This window comes from Impatiens glandulifera, chromosome 4 (genome assembly GCF_907164915.1).
Source record: "Impatiens glandulifera chromosome 4, dImpGla2.1, whole genome shotgun sequence".
Lineage (NCBI taxonomy): Eukaryota > Viridiplantae > Streptophyta > Magnoliopsida > Ericales > Balsaminaceae > Impatiens > Impatiens glandulifera.
Window position 1 is genome coordinate 9,113,969 of NC_061865.1, and position 18,730 is coordinate 9,132,698.

General features: G+C 28.3%; 4 protein-coding genes across 4 annotated transcripts; 1 reads left to right on the plus strand and 3 right to left on the minus strand.

Annotated features, from left to right (window-relative positions):
* Nucleotides 1-1,979: 1,979 nt before the first annotated feature.
* On the plus strand, nucleotides 1,980-7,054 carry LOC124934349 (DNA (cytosine-5)-methyltransferase CMT3). The gene is made up of 21 exons (XM_047474872.1): nucleotides 1,980-2,459; nucleotides 2,542-2,579; nucleotides 2,655-2,757; nucleotides 3,144-3,251; nucleotides 3,337-3,456; nucleotides 3,544-3,643; nucleotides 3,723-3,913; nucleotides 4,007-4,072; nucleotides 4,189-4,437; nucleotides 4,657-4,715; nucleotides 4,794-4,860; nucleotides 4,963-5,292; nucleotides 5,370-5,438; nucleotides 5,527-5,613; nucleotides 5,706-5,793; nucleotides 5,877-5,995; nucleotides 6,071-6,175; nucleotides 6,262-6,305; nucleotides 6,393-6,462; nucleotides 6,553-6,656; nucleotides 6,735-7,054. The coding sequence occupies exons 1-21, from the start codon at nucleotides 2,076-2,078 to the stop codon at nucleotides 6,892-6,894; spliced, it is 2,661 nt and encodes an 886-aa protein (XP_047330828.1). The 5' UTR covers nucleotides 1,980-2,075; the 3' UTR covers nucleotides 6,895-7,054.
* A 1,488-nt stretch (nucleotides 7,055-8,542) lies between these two features.
* LOC124937087 lies at nucleotides 8,543-9,037 on the minus strand. The gene is made up of 2 exons (XM_047477600.1): nucleotides 8,878-9,037; nucleotides 8,543-8,755 (listed from the first exon to the last, which is right to left on the minus strand). Exons 1-2 carry the CDS (start codon nucleotides 8,986-8,988, stop codon nucleotides 8,663-8,665), a joined length of 204 nt encoding a protein of 67 aa, XP_047333556.1. The 5' UTR covers nucleotides 8,989-9,037; the 3' UTR covers nucleotides 8,543-8,662.
* Nucleotides 9,038-12,609: 3,572 nt separating this feature from the next.
* LOC124936276 (dirigent protein 22-like) lies at nucleotides 12,610-13,344 on the minus strand. The gene has a single exon (XM_047476759.1). The coding sequence runs from the start codon at nucleotides 13,310-13,312 to the stop codon at nucleotides 12,749-12,751; it is 564 nt and encodes a 187-aa protein (XP_047332715.1). The 5' UTR covers nucleotides 13,313-13,344; the 3' UTR covers nucleotides 12,610-12,748.
* A 1,957-nt stretch (nucleotides 13,345-15,301) lies between these two features.
* Nucleotides 15,302-16,061, minus strand: LOC124935941 (dirigent protein 20-like). The gene has a single exon (XM_047476385.1). It carries the CDS (start codon nucleotides 16,034-16,036, stop codon nucleotides 15,473-15,475), a length of 564 nt encoding a protein of 187 aa, XP_047332341.1. The 5' UTR covers nucleotides 16,037-16,061; the 3' UTR covers nucleotides 15,302-15,472.
* Nucleotides 16,062-18,730: the final 2,669 nt, after the last annotated feature.

The following is an 18,730-nucleotide window of genomic DNA, read 5'->3' on the forward strand; positions in this document are numbered from 1 at the left end:
ATTGCCGGGTCGAGAGGTGTGGTTAATTTGGATACTTGGGTCGGATTGTGGGTTGACCCGTTTTTAAATTTAAAACGGTTAAAAATAAAATTAAAAATGTTAGAGGTATGTTTCGAACTTGCAACTAACAAAACAAGTACAACTCTTTAACCAACTAGGCTACAAAGACTTTATATTTTAAATTCAACACCAAATTTGATAAACGCGGGACATTTTAATATTAATATAAGTTCAACTTTTTAACTAATTAATATATAATGATGTTGAGTAAATTGATACTTGGGTCGAATTGTGGGTTGACCCACCCATAAACTTAAAACGGTTAAAAATAAAAAATGTTATCCGTAATTTTTTTCACAATTTTTATATTATTATTCGTACAAATGCACGGCTAAATGCTAGTTACAAATAGTGACACTTTTAATTTAACGGCATAAACACGGCACGTCGGCACGTCTAGCACGACAATAGGCATGCCTATTTCAACAAAACTCAAATCTAATTTGTTTTCTAATATTACATATCGATCAACCATGGCCATTTTTATTATTTTAATGCATCGTTTAAAAATATATAACTTTATTAAAAACACTTAAATGTGAATTGTAGTTGTGTTTATTGGATAAATGATATTAAATTTGTTAATTACTTAAATAATTAAAGTAAATTACTTCATCTAAACAAATCGAAATTCGAAATCATATATTAAAAAAAAATGAATTATTTTAACTAAACCAGATTCAGCTCTGCCATTACATCTATCCAAACCGAACCTAAAATTATATATAAATTCAAAACAAAATTTTATTAAAATTTGTACCAAATGTAGTATTTAAAAATACTATTTTTAAAACATTAATTCATCTGAATTATATCAAAATTTGAAATCAAATATTAAAAAAACTAAATTTCTTTTATCCAGCTGTCCAAACAAAACAAAGCAATAATATCAGATATAAATTAAAAAACAGAACTTTATTGGAATTTGTACCTATGTAGTATCCCAAGACATTAATAATCTTTTTAAAATTTTTTGATAATCCCAATGCACATTTAAATTTTAGGGTTATTTTCAAATAATCCTCAATTGGCCCAAATGAAAAAGCCCATCAATTAATACCTATCCCTAAAAAGGTTTAATTATGTTGGCATCCCGTGTCGACACGCCGACACGATGCACGACACCCGTGTCGACACGATGCACGACATTGCACAATGAATAATAAAAAACCACAAGATTTATAGATAATGACACTTTTAATTCAACGGCATAACCACGGCACGTCGGCACGACTAACACGTAAAGGACATGCCTATTTTAATAAAATTCAAATGTATTCTTTTTTGTTATCTACATATCGATAACAATGACCATTACAATGTTTTCAAACATTACCTATCTAAATCATATCAGATATATAAATAAAAAACTGATTTGTTACCCGAACCCAAATCCAAATCCAAATCTAAATCTGCCATTACATTTGTCCAAACAGAACTTAATATCCGATATAAATTCAAAATCAAATTTTCATTAGAACTTGTACAAATGTATATCCAGTATAATATATTTCAAAACATTATTTCATCTAAACAATATCGAAATTCAAAGTAAGTTACTTTCAATTTTTTTTTCTTTTTACGGGACCCGAATTCAACTTAACTCTGCCATTGACTATTACAACTGTCAAATCATAAATTCAGAACTGAACTTTCTTGGAATTTATAGCGATGTAGAATCCCAAGACAATATTCTTTTTCAAATTCGATGATCCCAATGCAAATTTAAAATTTAGGGTTTCTTTTCGGATGGGCCTTTAAATGGGCCTAAAAATGGGCTTTGTAGCCCACCAATTAATACCTCTATCCCTAAAAAGTTTCACTTCCCGCCCATATTCTTACAGCCCTCTCATTTTCAAAAAATCCCAAAATTAAATTCACCAACCCTTCACCTTTCTTCCCTACTTATACGGACAAGCTTTCCCTCCATTAAATCTCTGGTCTTTTCAGCTATTCTCTCTCTAACTTTTCATTTCTTCTTCTTCCGGCCAAAGTTTGTAGTTTTATCGCTAATAATGCCGACCAAACGGACTGTATCGACCAGATCGGCGACCAAAAACGCTTCTTCATCCTCTGCCAAGTCGAAAAGATTGAAGGAACATCAAGATAATCCGCCGCTTGAAGAGCTTGAAGTAGCTGATGAAACTGAAACTGGAGTATGGGCACAACCTACTGTTAAGAAGTCGGAAAACTCTGACTTGATTGATAACACTCCGGTTAAAGAAGAAGAAGAATTGGATTTAGTTGAAGATGATGTAACCGATAATTCTCGTGCATCGATTAAAGAAGAAGACGTTGATGAGAATGATGAGGATGATGATGAAAGTCGATTCACTGGTTCTCATATTCCTTTGGCGGAAGCACGGAAACGATGGCCATATCGTTACCAGGGACATACGGTTAGAAAGTTTATCCTTTGTTTACCCTAATGGATTCTTTACTAATGGGTTTTGTTTGTTTGTTTGTTTGTTTGAATCACAGACGAAAAATAAGGCTACTTATCCAGAGATTGCAGATTTGTGAGTGTTCAAATGTATACTTTCTTTGTTATATTCATGTTATTTTGTCTTACATGTTATTTTCAATGATTGTAGAAATAATGAATCGGATGAGATCATTCAAGCCAAACGTCATTACAACAGTGCTATCGTGGATAACAGTATTGTATGCAACGTTGGAGACGATGCCTATGTTAAAGTAAGCATGTTTGTTTTTTTATTTTTGTAAAATGGTATTACTTGGTTTTTGAGTTCTGATCTCTTACTTTTGTTTCTTATTGATGTTTCCTTTTGAGTTCTTTGGGGAGTTTTTTTTATGTTCTTATGTTATATATGGTAATGTATTGGTTTGTTTTTGTGGGGTTTTTTCCCAATGGAAAAAGACTAACCTTTTCATAACTACTCTATTAGTTATGATACCCTGCTACATTTACCCTGGATCTTTATAACATTGCGAGATTACAGAAATCATTTTTTTAAACAGTGAAGACTTTTTTTACAAACCAAGTTATGATTAGAGTTGTCACAGATTCAACATAATCTTGTAAATCATTGTTTTACATTACATTTTTTTATCCTTGTCAGGGTGAAGTGGAAGGATACGACTATATCTGTCGTATCATTGAGATGTTTGAAGCAAAAGATGGTTCACTCTATTTTACAGCTCAGTGGTATTATAGGGCAAAAGATACTGTAAGCAATTTGACAAAGAAAAAGGACTGTCTTTATCATTTAACCTTTTTAGTTTATACATAACTTTGTTTAATCATCTTGTCAGGCTATCAAAGACCATGCAAAATTCATTCATCATAAGCGAGTCTTCTTCTCGGAGATAAAGGATGATAATCCTTTAGGATGTCTTGTATCAAAGCTTCATATTTTACGATTGCCATTGACGGTATGCATGTATACACATGTTCATCTATATTACTACTATTATGTTATTTATTCAATTGTTTAAATTTCTATGTGATTTAATTTGCAGATGGACTCATGTATTGATGAGGCAACAATTGCAAAATGTGACTATTATTGTAATACAATGTATTTTCTACCTTATACATCATTTGTTAAATTGCCAATCGGTAATGTTCATTTTAAACTCTATCCTATTGATGAAGGAAGACATTTTTACTTAGCTTTGGTATCATTAATATTCTGCAGAAAAAGTGCGAGTGGAAAATGAATCAGAGTCAACCATCTCCAGTGATAATGACGTTGTTGATGATGCTTCTAAAGACGAGGTTAATAAGAAAGATGGCGAGTTAGCATTGTTAGATCTTTTTGCTGGATGTGGTGCAATGTCAACTGGTCTATGCCTTGGTTCTAATATTAGAGGGGTTAATCTTGTTAATGTTAGTTTCTAACTACTTTCTATTTACTCTATAATGATTTAACATGTCTCCTTACATGTTTCAATCATTTTTGTTATTCTTTTGTTTCTATAGAAATGGGCTATTGATATCAACAAATATGCTTGCGAGAGTCTTAAATATAACCACCCTGAAACTCAGGTATTGATTTAACATGTTTATTACTTCAACAATATCTTATATATGTGTCTTAGACAAATGCCCATTTAAGATTGTGATCTTAAATCAAAACCAAATAATTCATATTATTTATTCAGGTGAGAAATGAATTTGCGGAAGATTTTCTAAATCTGCTAAAGGAGTGGCTGAAGCTATGTGACTCCTTTAACTTGACTGGGAAGAACAGATCAGATGTTCAATATGTTAAGCCTGAAACCGAAGATGATGAAGATACAGATGATGATGATAAAGCTAATAATAATGAAGAGATTTTTGAAGTTGATGAAATTCTTGAAATTTGCTATGGTGATCCCAGTGATAGAAAAAATCAGGGTCTGTTCTATAAGGTAAAAGCTTGATTGTTAGATATAATATTATTTATATAATCACATTTTTAAATTAGCAATGAAACATAAATTAACCTTCCTAACAATATAATTAGTTATATTTGTTTGGTTTGTTTACTTAAGCAAAAGAAATATTGAAAAATGTTACTCTGTTATGTAGATATCCAAGATTGATTTGTTATAATGGATGTCAAGCTAATTAATGGTTTATAATTAAAGGTTAAATGGAAAGGCTACGGTTCAGATTTTGATTCATGGGAGCCAGCAGAAGGCTTGAGGTATTTGTTCAACTTGCATTTTTTCGCATTCAAATGTCATTTATCTGATATTTTCTTTTGAATGTCTTGTTGTACCAGTGAGTGTGTGGAGTCAATAAAGAAGTTTGTTGTAAATGGGTATAAATCAAAGCTTCTACCATTACCTGTAAGTGATTCTTTTTTTATCTTTCTCCTTTTTTTCTTATTAGATATTATCAAATAATTGACAGTTTATTGTTTTCTCTTGTTTCCATATGGTCCTGAACAGGGTGATGTTGATGTTTTATGTGGAGGACCTCCTTGCCAAGGAATAAGCGGTTTCAATAGATTTAGAAATAAAGAAAACCCTCTGGATGACGAAAAAAATAAACAGCTTGTTGTCTATATGAACTTAGTTGAGTTTTTAAAACCAAGATTTGTTCTAATGGAAAATGTGGTTGATATTCTACGATTTGCTGGTGGGTTTCTTGGTCGGTATGCTTTGGGTCGCCTTGTGGGCTTACACTATCAAGCTCGAATAGGCATGATGGCAGCTGGTGCTTATGGTTTGCCTCAATTTCGAAACAGGGTCTTTTTATGGGGTGCTCGTTCTAATGAGGTTAGTTAGTTGTCCTGTTTTTTCATTTCATGTTGGATGATACTTTTCAATGTTAATGTGTAAAATTTCATCAACAGAAATTGCCTCAGTATCCTCTACCCACTCATGATGTTGTTTCTAGAGGTGTCATTCCAAGTGAATTCGAGGTAAAATATGCATTTACTTGTTTATCATTATTGGATTATTTGAAAAAAATCCTCCAATCTAATGCACCTAGTTTTTGTAATAATGTAGGGGAGTGTTGTTGCACATGAAGCTAATAGTAAAGTTACACTAGGGAAAGCACTTTTTCTAGAAGATGCATTTTCTGATCTCCCTAAGGTAATTTTTGTTTTACCCTTTTCTTCTGGTATTTTGTTTTTTAATGGTTTGGCATTAGTTATAATGTTATATATATAACATAATCTCCCCAGGTTGAGAATGATGAACAAAGGGATGTTATGCCATATGGTGATGATCCGAAAACTGAATTTCAGAAATTCATTAGACTAAAAAGAGAAGGTAAACTAATTTTTTGTATCACTAAATTTTTGAAACATATCAAACCACTTAGTTTTAATTTTTTAACTTGTTTTTTTTTATAGAGATGTTAGGGCATCATGTAAACACAGGAGTGAAAGCTGAACATGCGCTCTTTGATCATCGACCGCTTCAATTGAACAACGATGACTACCAGCGAGTGTGTCAAATTCCAAAGCATAAGGTCAGTCTTGTCACATGTTTTACTTAGTTTTTTTTCCAACTAGAAACTTGAAATGATTGAATATTTGTGTTACAGGGTGCAAACTTTAGGAATCTAAAAGGTGTTAGGGTTCGTGACGACAATAAAGTAGAATGGGATCCTGAAATCGAAAGAGTTTATCTACCTTCTGGAAAACCATTGGTAATAATGAAAAGATATTAAAACTGTAATTTAAATTGATTTGTCTACTTTTGTGTTCTAAGTTTAGATCAACTTGATAACTGCAGGTTCCAGATTATGCCATGTCTTTTATTGGTGGAACTTCTTCCAAGTAAGAATAACAAAAGTTCTATTTGATATAATCAATCATTTTTTTCATCTATTTAATTGTTTTCTGGTTATGGGTAAAACCAAACAGACCCTTTGCAAGATTATGGTGGGATCAAACAGTGCCCACAGTTGTCACCAGGGCTGAGCCACATAATCAGGTATATTATGCAGCAATTATTTACACATTGTTAGCTTATTTGCTTAAGTTTATTCGAATTTCATCGTTTTTTTTTCTTGTTAATTGTCAGGCTATATTGCATCCTACCCAAGATAGAGTTCTGACAATTCGCGAAAATGCAAGATTGCAAGGGTTTCCAGATTACTATAGGCTTTTTGGTCACATTAAAGAAAGGTAACTACTATTAAATGGTAACATTTGAAATTCTTCTTGTATTGTCATGAGTTGAATGTAAAAGTATTGTGTTTTCAGGTATATTCAGGTTGGAAACGCGGTTGCGATTCCTGTTTCTCGAGCTCTAGGATACGCGCTGGCTTCAGCAATGTTGGGGGATAACGATGGACGACCTCTATGTACCTTGCCTAATAATTTTCCCAATGTTATCGAAGAAGTCCCATCCGCTGATGAATAAGATGTTGTTCGAGTTTAATAATTGAATTGGTATTGGATTTGTGGAAATCTTGAAATCCTATTGTTGTTGGATTAAAACAATTTGACTATTATTTGACTTGTTGCTGTATTCTTAGTGATAAAACATCATTTTGGTTCTTATTAAATCTTTGATTCTTACATTTGCTTGGTTCTTATTAAATCTTTGATTCTTAGAATTCCTAATTTGCTTTGAATGTATGCTTTAACATCATTTCATAGCTTCTTTAATCTAGAGGCCAAGGCAAATCACCTTAAAAAACATGTTTCATGTTTAGGTTCTTGATGAAAAATCTTCAAATTTCTATGTTGACTTTAAAGGTTATCTTGACAATGTCTACTACATAATTCATAATAAATTTGTATTGACTTGATTTAAAGTTGTAATTAAACTGATCGAAATAAATCATATAGAACTCATTTAAACCAATTTGAAGATAAACCAAATAGCTTATTAAATTGTTAAATTGAGATTATTGGTTGTTATAACTAATGGTTAATACCTAAATATTTATTTTCGAAATTATGTTTCAAAACCTTATAACTATAATATATATACTTATTATTTGGTTTAAAAAATAGATACAAATAATTTAGAAATACCTTTATTATTTATAAAACTATGAATTACAACGAATACCCTACTCGCTAGTGAAGTACTCATTTCGATTTTGATTTTCATTTTACTACTCCTATCCCGAATTCGTCGGGTATCTAATCCCACGAATATTCATTACGTGATTAAAATATGAATTTATATTTATTATTTTCTAAATATATTAAATATTAAAAATACAAATAAAAATATTACTTGTTTTCAACGATAATAATTGAAGTTTAACAAAAATTAAAAACAATAATTGAAGTTCAACAAACTAGAAACAAAATTGAAAAAATTTGAAATAATGTTGAAATTGAACATTAAAAGTGAAAGTGAATAAAAAGAAACAATGTTATTAAAAAAAGGTGAAAATTAAAAACAACGTGGAACATAGATTAAAATTATGCTGAAGTAATGGGTAAATATTGATAAAATAAATAATATATTTATTATGAATTTGTAATGATATGAAATTTAAAATTTTCTTTACATCTCCGAATATCATGTACCCATTTTCATCCTTAATCTAAACCAAACCAATTATGATTGTCGTTTATAAAATCTTAAATCAAAACAATTTGGTTACAACATATAACTAATACCTAAACATTTTTCTTCCTAGTTAAATTTGTTGACTAAAAATACTAAAAGCAAATGTAAATAGTAAGGTATAGCTACATTCTTTAACAAGATCGAATTTTATCAGTTGAATTGTACATTTTAGTATAGAAGATTGTCCCTTTCTGAAATCAACAAAGCTTAAGAAATCTTATGTTTGAAAGAATCAATACACAATTATAATCCATAGACTGTTTTCTTAAGAATTGAAAAACATAGACACAATACCAAACAAACATATATGTTTGAACATGACCTAGTTTTGAATCAAACCCTAGAATAAACTTGAATCTAATATGCAAACCTTGTTTTTTCAGTCAATTGGTTATGGGTTTTCAATCAAACATATATAGGGAAGAAGATATAGAAGCTGCAACTATCTATCTATAATGAATTCAAAATAATTTCAAGATAAGCAGAGAAGAGTTTCATTAATGGATTCAAATCAATTCATAATCAATTGATTTCAGTAGTAATAGTACAACAATGGAAGATCATCTTAATCTAAAATTTCAAATAAAACCAGTTGGATTCATTTGGATTGACGTTTTATTTGGATTGATGATGGGAAAGGAGGCAATTGAAGAACAGCTTCCTCAGTCTCTAGTGGGTCTGAAGTCAGGATCTGAAGAACAACAATTTATACAAAAACACAACATTACAACAACAGTTTGCGATTCAATTTTAAACCCTAAAAATGAATCAGAAGATGAAATTGAAAACTGATAATCAGGAGAGAAAGATTACAGGGTCTCGGAGAACGGGTTTAGTATCGTCCTTTGCTCGTCTGAAAGGAGGTTTCTTCAATTCTTCGCCTTTCTCATTGGCCGTCGTCGTCTTCTTAAAAGATGATTCCATCTCTAATTAGGGTTTTTTCTTCTCCAAAAGATTTTTTTTGATTTTGGAAGATGAAGTCACTTTTGTAGATTAATATATTTTTTTTAGATGATTGAATAGTTTTTAAAAAAAAAATATTTGTTAAAGAAATTTAAAAATAAAGACGAAAATGAGAAATTGGATGAAAGGACCATTATTTGATTTTTGGTCTACGCATAAAATAAATGCATTGGTGACACTTTGATTTTTTTGAACAAAAATGCTCCCGTTGCGAGACACAACCGGATGTCGTGTGAAAAGTCAACAATCGCGAGACGCAACTGGCATTCGCGAGACGCAACCGCGAGACGCAACCGGCAATCGTGAGACGAAAAAAAAAATCGTCTCGCAATTGCCGGTTGCGTCTCGCGAATGCTGGTTGCATCTCGCGATTGAGGACGTCTCGCAACATAGACAAAATCGTCCAAAAAAAGAAAAAGGTGTTACCATCGTTTTTTATTTTAAGCGCGGGTCAAAAATAAGGGTGTTCATCAGTTCGGTTTTCGGGTTATTCGAGTTCTTCGGTTCGGTTTATTCCATTTTTTATTTTTTTTAACTAATTCGAAAACCGAACCGAATTCGAATAAATTTTAATTAAACCGAGCCGAATTCGAATTTGATATTCGGTTCGAATTCAAACCGAATTCGTTTTTTTTATTCTTTGAAACTAGCATAACTCAAAATAAATTGTACCAGCAGGGTATCATTCTACCACTAGACCACGGGTTCTTTTGTTATTTTTTTTTAGTATTAAATTTTGACTTCAAAATATTCTAATTTTATTATTTTAAACTAAGTTTGGAAAAATAAATAATAATAAAATGAATTCAGTTTTTTGTTTGGTTTCGAGTTGAAACCCAAACTCGAAAATCAATTTGAAAACCGTATTTGAATTCGAATTGGATTGAAATTCGATTTGAAAACTAATAATGAATTTCGAATTCGGTTTATTCGAATTCGGTAAATTCAAATTCGACCGGATATTCGGTTCAGACTAAATATTGAACACTCCTAATTAAAAAGTCAAATAAGTGAATCATTAGGGTCATTTCGTCAAATTTCCCGACAAAAATGAGGCATAAAAAATTAAAAACTAGTTAAACAAATAATATAAAATAAAAATTGCAATAATAAAGTTATGCATTATACACATTTATTGAATGCTTAACTGAAAATACGTTGATTCTTTCACGTTAATCAATAAATATAACATGGATAGTGACCGAAACGATTTAGTCTCGTATATTTGTCGATAAATTCAAACATTTAAAAAATAAATGTATCTTATATCCAAGGACGGATTTAAAAATTAGAGTTAGGGTGGGCTTAAAAACATTTTAGATTCACTTCAAAAAAATGAAAGAAAAATAAATAATATATAGGTGAAATGAATTACTATTATTATTTTTAAAAGTTTGGACGGTGAAAATTGTCCTTTAATGTTAATTATTTATTGAAAAATATATTTAAACATTGAATAAACAAAATTTGAGAGATAAAACATACTTAAAAAAAACTCAATTGACCGTATCAAACAAACCTTCCAAATAAATAAAATCGAAAATAATCAAAGAGCTGGTATTTTTTTAGTTTTTTTTCTAAAGAACCTGTTTGATAAGATTTTTTAATAAATAAGTTTTTTTGTTTGGTTGTTGATTAAAGATCAAAATACTCTTCATTTCTTTTTATTTATCTGGAATAAAAATTAATTTTAAAAAATTAAATAAAATCTAATTTTTATAATAATAAAAGAGAGTAAATAAATAAAATAAAATACCAAATGTCAAACATACCTCTCTCTCTCTTCCATCTCTCAGAGCATCCCCATCGGTAGGTACAAATCTGATGTGGCAAAATTTGTACTGGGTACACTAATTGGGAGATGGGTACAAATTATGAGAGAGAAAATTGAGTAGCAAAGTTTTGCTACTGGGTACAAATGAGAAAAAGTCAAAAAAAGTGGTCCCACCCCCACTTTTGTATGCAAAAAAATAAATATTTAAAAATTTTAAAAAATAAACTATTTTATTTAATTTTTTATTTAAAAAATTGACCGTTTTTTAAAATACGACAGTTTTTTCAAAATATGACCGTTATATTATTTTTTTTATACATATGATTATTTTTTTATTATTTAAAAATTATTGATTTTTTTAATTTTTTAATATAATTTATAAATATTAGTTTTATTAATTTAAACAAATTAATATAATAAAAAATAAAACAAGATTATTTGAATTATTGAATTAAAAAATATTATATGAATTAGATGATGTGGATGGTGGGACCACAATTGTACTTGAGATGGTTGGGGAATAGAGGTATAAATTGAGAGGTATAATTTATTTGTGATGTGGCTGCTGATGTGGCACATATTTGTACCTATGTATGGGTACAAGGATGGGGATGCTCTCATATAGGAAAAAAATAACATAAGATAACTTAGGGTGGGCTTAAGCCCAGGGCAGCCCTAGGCTATATCCGTCTCTGCTTATATCAAACAACCTCTATATTTAATTATTTTTTTACTTTGAAATGTCATTGATTGTTAATATAATTGAGCACCTAATACAATTGACCTTGTTTGTATGTTTTTTTTTTGTAAGGGTGTACTTTTATCATTTTGTATTTATTTGATTTATGTATGTGCTACATTTAATATATTTTTTTAAATGATCCAAAAATAATGAAAATACTGTCCACACATTACATGAGGAAAAAAACATTAAAAAAGAAATAGGTCCAATAGATTATAATATATTTAATATTCTTATTTGAATTTGGTCTTAATCAAGTTTATAGAACAAAAATAAATAATTCAACACAAACCTTTAGCTATTAATATGGAAGTGTTAATAAAACTTTGTTTAAAAAAATCTTTTTAATTAAAATAATTTATAATCGAGATAAATATATAGTAAATAATATATTGTTTATGATCACTAATATCTTTCTTTAATTTTATTTAACTATACAAAATCTATTTTGTAAGTTAAAAAACATGTTTAGTTTGGTTTATTTAATCCCAATAAGCATAGGGGCGAGTTGAAACCCAGCCCAAAAAATTTAACTTTTTTATTTTTTATTTTTTTACGATACAAAATTGTATTACCCTTAACTTTTAATTTTTTAATTTAATACACTATTTTTTTTATCTAATTAAAAAAAATAAAACTTTCATTTATTCATTCTCGTTTTATCTATAATTTTTTTGTTTTTTTTTTTTAAGTTTACTTAAATTTTTCTTAAGCCCACTCAACTCGGATTATTGAATCCGTCCCTGCCACTAAGGTAGCTCAAATGACAATAATAACTTTTAAGAGAACAAAGTTAACGAGTTTGATTGTCACTTAAAACATCTTAAATATAAATAAAAATTATTATTTACAAGTTTGATTGTCACATGAAATATTTAATGTTTTAGTCTTATACTTTAAGAAAGCAACACAAAAAAACACATTAAAAATTCAAATAATAACTTTATTTCATTTTGAAATTCAAAAAGAGTTTTGTGAGGTGGTGGTCATTACCTACCCACCAACCAATATTATAAGAATTTCTAACCATTCAAACCAATTCCAATATTATTTCTTATAAGAGCCAATAATAATTTATCAAAAACTTGGACCACTTACAAAAGTGTCCAATTACATAATACATACTTTAAAATTAAACAAAGCAACATAAAATAAAATCATAATTATTATCATTATTATCTTAGTATTCATCATCATCATAATGATCAATAATGAAAAACATAAACATTATACTCAACAGTAGCATCCCCACTTTTAACATCAAACCAATTAGTCTTTGCTTGAACATAACCTCTAGCAAATCGGAAAAGTCCACTTCCTCCGGTCACCGACATCTCTCTCACCGCCGACATCACCGAATTCCGACCCAAAACCGTCAAAGTACTTCCATTATATTTCCCCTCAACAAACACAAAATTCATCAACATCAATAACCCAATATCTTGTTGAGAAGCCAATGCATAAAACCCTTGTGCCCGTCCGACCAATTTCGATGTCAAATTCGGTCCTAACGTTAATGGGTTGTCGATCATAGTAACTGAACCGAAGAATGTCGTGTTTGAAACCGGCGGCACCACCATTATTGATGTGGGTTTTGGACCACTGATTACATCGTGCCAATAGAATTTGAAGTGACTGAGTTTTTCCTTTTTTAGTCCTAATAGTTTTCGATCAATGGGTCTGCCGAAAATATGGTCGTTGTCTTCTCCGACGGAAATTCCGGCGAGGAGGAGGAAAATGATGGGGAGAGAGAAAATGATGTTCTTCATTTTTTTGGTTTTTTTGAAAGATGGTTTGAGAATTGCTCTTTTGATGGAGACAGAAGTGAGTATTTGTAGACATAAATGTGGAAGCTTGACTTAGGATGGGACCCATTTTAAAACTAATATTCCTAAACTACCCCTAGTGTAATTAAGAGATCCACTTAAATTAAATTAAGTTTTTCACACCATTAGATATTTAAATAAAAGACTATTTTCAAAAGTTAATATAAATTTGTTGAATCTTGGTCCAACCATTCAAATTTGAATTGTACAACTTTGTACAAATTTGGGTATTTAACTCATTCAATACGGGTGATTTATGGGTGTGTTTAAAATTTAATTAAAAGATAAATTAGACACGAAATGAGTGAATAAAAAGCGAATTTTGTATTTTTAATAGAATTACAAATATAACTAATGAACAAAATTGAAAAATAAAACTAGAAAATTAAGAGTTAAGTAAAAAATTAAGAATTATGTAGATAGTAAATAAATAAAATAATAATAACTTACGTTAGAATGTTCTAACGAAGATATACATCCTATATTATTAAATTTGGTTTGAATTAATTCGATCTTTTTTTAATATATTAATTATATTATGATATACAAATTCTTCTACATAATTTACTAATTTAATTTTTAAGTTTTTAATAAAAAAATTGATTAAAAATATTAGTCTTTTATTTTATTTTAAATTATTAATTTTTAAAGATGTTGAATATGAATGATTAGATGTATGAGTTAGATGTAGTTATTAATGTTTGTGATTCATCTATTACTTTCTTATTTCTTCTTTTGTTTTTGATGTATATTAAAATTTTATTTTAAAATGTTAAATAAAAGTAGCTTAGAAATTTTCTTAAACATTAGGTGAGCTATTAAAGAAAAATAAATACATCTTATATATATAAAAAAACTCTTATATTTAATTAATTTTGACTTTGTATTATAATCTAAGCATTCATGATAAATTTATTAATATAATTTAGCACCTAATATAGTTGAAAGTTTTGCTACCTCGTGTATTTGTTTGTATGTTTGGTAAGGGTGTACTTTTATGATTTTGTATTTATATTAAATGTGATAAATTTAATATATATTTTTTAAATGATCCAAATATTATAAAAATATAATCATACAAGCGAGAAAAAGTCACAAAAGTTGATGAAGAAAAAATGGCCTCCAATCAATTATGATATATTTAATATTCTTATTTGAACTTGGTCTTAATCTAATTTCTAGAACAAAAATAAATAATTCCACACAAACCTTCCATTAATTTTTAGAAGGGAAGAAATAGAAGTCATAACTCAAATACTCTTAACGAAATCATTATATTTCAAACTTAAAAGATATTCATAAATGTATCAATAATTTAATTTATGTACAACGATTTCCTAACGTAGAACATTATAGTCTCTTCAATTTAGTCACGTAATATCCTAATTGCGATCTCATTCGTAGACTCGTTCTCCAAAAAAAAATAAGAATATAAAATGACTCACATGATACTTTATTCTAGTAAAATTCAAGAGGGGGTCTCTTGTGACACTTTGTTCCTACCACTAGACCGACTCTAATACCATATGTAACGCCCTAAACTCGGATATCGTTACTATTGAAGAAAAAATATAAATACTTTCTAGCAAAACACTCACCATAACTCAAACTCAATGTATTTATAATTTGTTAATTAGTCTCACTTTCAAAAAAAAAATATATATATATATAAAATATAAATTTTCAAAACTAATGATATTTTTTTCTTAAAATTAACTATCATAGTGAATTATGATTTTCTTTTTATTATTAAATAAATAATATAATTATAAAAGAATTTAAACTAAATCTTTATCTGAGATGAGTTTTAGACAAAGTAAGCTTAAAAACATTTTATTTTTAAAAAAAAAATCATCAATATATTAATTTAGATCTATTATACTCATTTTCATGAATTTAGACTAAAAAAGTGTTCACTTAACCACAAACAAATATAATAAAAATCACCAATTGCAATTTAAAATAGTGTGCACTACACAAACATTTCTCATAAGAGCCACATATAATTTATCATAATAAATTGGACCACATACAAAAGTGTCACATACTTTAAATTAAACAAAGCAACATAAATATAATAATAATCATCATATATAATGATGATCAATAATGAAAAACATAAACATTATACTCAACAGTAGCATCTCCAGTTTTAATATCCAACCAATGTGTCTTCGCCTGAGCATAACCTCGAGCAAATCGGAAAAGCCCACTTCCTCCGGTCACCGGCATCTCTCTCACGGCCGACATCGCCGGATTCCTTCCCAATACAGTCAAAGTACTTCCATTATATTTCCCCTCAACAAATACCAAATTCATCAACATCAAAAACCCTAAATCTTGTTGGGCAGCCGATGCGTAAAACCCTTGTGCCCGTCCGACCAATTTCGAGGTTAAATTCGGTCCTAACGTTAATGGGTTGTCGATCATTGTAACTGAACCGAAGAAATTGAACGATGTGTTTGAAACCGGCGGCACCACCATTATTGATGTGGGTTTTGGACCACTGATTACATCGTGCCAATAGAATTTGAAGTGGCTGAGTTTTTCCTTTTTTAGTCCTAGTAGTTTTCGATCAATGGGTCTGCCGAAAATATGGTCGGTTTCTTCTCCGGCGGAAATTCCGGCGAAGAAGAGGAAGATGAGAGAGAAAATGATATTCTTCATGTTTGGGACTATTTTCAAATAGGACTAAGACTTGCTCTTTTCATGAAAAGAAAGCTCTAATATTTGTATAGAAATTGGACCACTATAAAACTAAACTTCCTAAATTACCCTTAGTTTTATTTATTTTTTTAGCAAATGTATGAGACCCACTTAAATTAAATACAATTTATTTAAGGGCTATTTGAGATTTTGTAAAAAATAATAATAATAAGCTATTTGCGTTAAAAATATGGTATTTTAATATTTTAATTAAAATTAATTTATAATTTAATAATTAGAAAGAAAACGTGATTAAGAAATGATTTATAAAAATCAAATAAAATTTTAAATAAATATAAAAAATTACACATGAAACATATTTTAAGAGTTTGTTTAATCTTAATCAAACATTAATTATATTACTTAACTTATTAAATAAAATATTTAAATGCTTTTTATTTTTAAAAATATTTTTATATTATCATTATGTATTAATATTTTTTTAAGTTTTTTTTATAAAAAAATATATCTATTTTCAAAATTAACACTAATTCAAGTTATTCATATAATCTAGGTTTATTATTATAAACATGTACCGAATAAATATTTAAATAAACCAAGATTTATTTAAAAAATATTGATGGATTGTATTTTATAAAAGTAAATGTTTTTTTTAGTAAAAATATTTAAATGATGTTAATATATAATGATAAATAATTTGTTTTTAAATAAAAATATTTTTTTTATTAATAATTTAGTAATGTGATTTATAAAAGAGTGGATAAAATAATGTTTCATTGTGGTTAGATTTTAAAAAAAAATTAATACGACAACACATCATTATGTTTAAGTCATTTTAAACAAATAATCAAACATTATATATTAAAATAAAAAATAATTTTAAAAGTTAATATAGATTGGTTGAAACTAGGTGCAAACATTCAAATTTCAACATTTCAACTATTTATACCAACCTTAGTTTAAAAATATAGCCTTTTTATTTTATTTTAAAATGTATAATGTGAATTCTGAATGTATGAGGTAAAATATAAGATCATAAGATAAAAATTAAATTTATCAAAAAAATCTACTAAACCCGATCTGCGATAACTTCAATAGAAACCATTTTGACAATTACAACAAAATAAAAACAATATTGAAAATTTTAAATTGAACGAATTTGTGTATAAAAGATGAATTTAAAACTTTTTGGGTAAAAAACTTTACCTTATCAAATGTATAACAATTAATGAATAGGTATGCAACTAATCAACTGATTAGTCTAAACTTGACAAAATTAAATGGGGCAGGTGGCAGTTTAGACAATTAATAAAAATAGAGAAGACAAAGTCTTCTTCTTAGTCTTTCTTTTTAATGATAAAATCTTAGTCAAATATTTAATATTAGATCTTGTTTGAATTTGGGTTATTAGAAATTTGTTTGAAAATATCTTATTTAATTTTAAAAAATTGGGGTTTTTTTCCTCAGAGAAGTCGGTGCGATATTTATAAATTTATGATCGATAATTTCGGATGGATTCGGGTAGACATGTTTAACCTAATTAATAACTATTTTAAAATTCAGTCGATTTGAAATTACCCAAAATAGACCCGTCAATTCGTTTATAATTTTTTATTTTGTAAGATTTTGTGTTTTTCAACTTAATTGTTCTTCTAAGTTAATATAATTTTAATTGAAAATAGAATTGAGAGATGTAATATTAATTATTGAGCTATACTCGAGTTCAGATAGACCAATTAGACCAAGTTTGAGTCAATTACATATAAATAAGCAATATTCAAATTAGTATTACTCAATTCGCTAGCCTCCGACCTCATTGTCACCTTATCGTAAATCCTCACTTCAACTTAAGAAAATTTTAACAGAATCGAGATCTTTATTAGTTTAGAAAAATTCGATACTTAATTATTTTATATAATTTATTTATTTTATATTTTTTAAAATTCTTTTGAGTAATTTGATCATTGAAAAGAAATAATATCATAAATTATTTTTAAAAAATAAACCCTTAAAAAAGCACAGCCAAATGAGTTCTTAACTACGTAATGAATACGGAAGAAGAATATGATGACCTGGGAAGATTCTCGAAACAAAGTTACTCACTTTATTATTTATTATATTAAATATCAAAATTACCCTTCACAAGTAGTGTAGAACAAGGGTATAATAGTCAATTTAATAAATGATGGCGCATGCTAAGTTCTCAGAGATGGTGAGTAGGTGATTATTATTATAGTCCACAAAAATAGGAAATTAAATGCACCATCTTTCATTCACTATTATTAGTCACAAACCACTTTCCAAGAAAAAAAAGCCTTGTTTGAATGACAACTTTTTTTTAAGAATGTTATTTATTAATGATATTTTCACCATTAACTTTGATATACATAATTATGAAATATATAATTCAATAAATTGTTTAGGGAGGATATTTCTTTTTTGGAGAATTAAAAGAGAATTAGAATAACACTTTAACTTGTATGACCCTGTTTAAACTCAAAACGCTTTCCGATGAAATTAAACTCGTGAATTTTTAGTTTTTAAGACAAATTTTATAATTGATTCTTTAGGGTATTTTTGAGTAGAATTTTTTATTTTTATTTATGAGGACTTTGTTTCTTATATTTATATGAAAGTGGAAATAAGGACAGTTAGGGTGTCATGTTTCTACACTAAAAAAAATTAGGTTTTTTT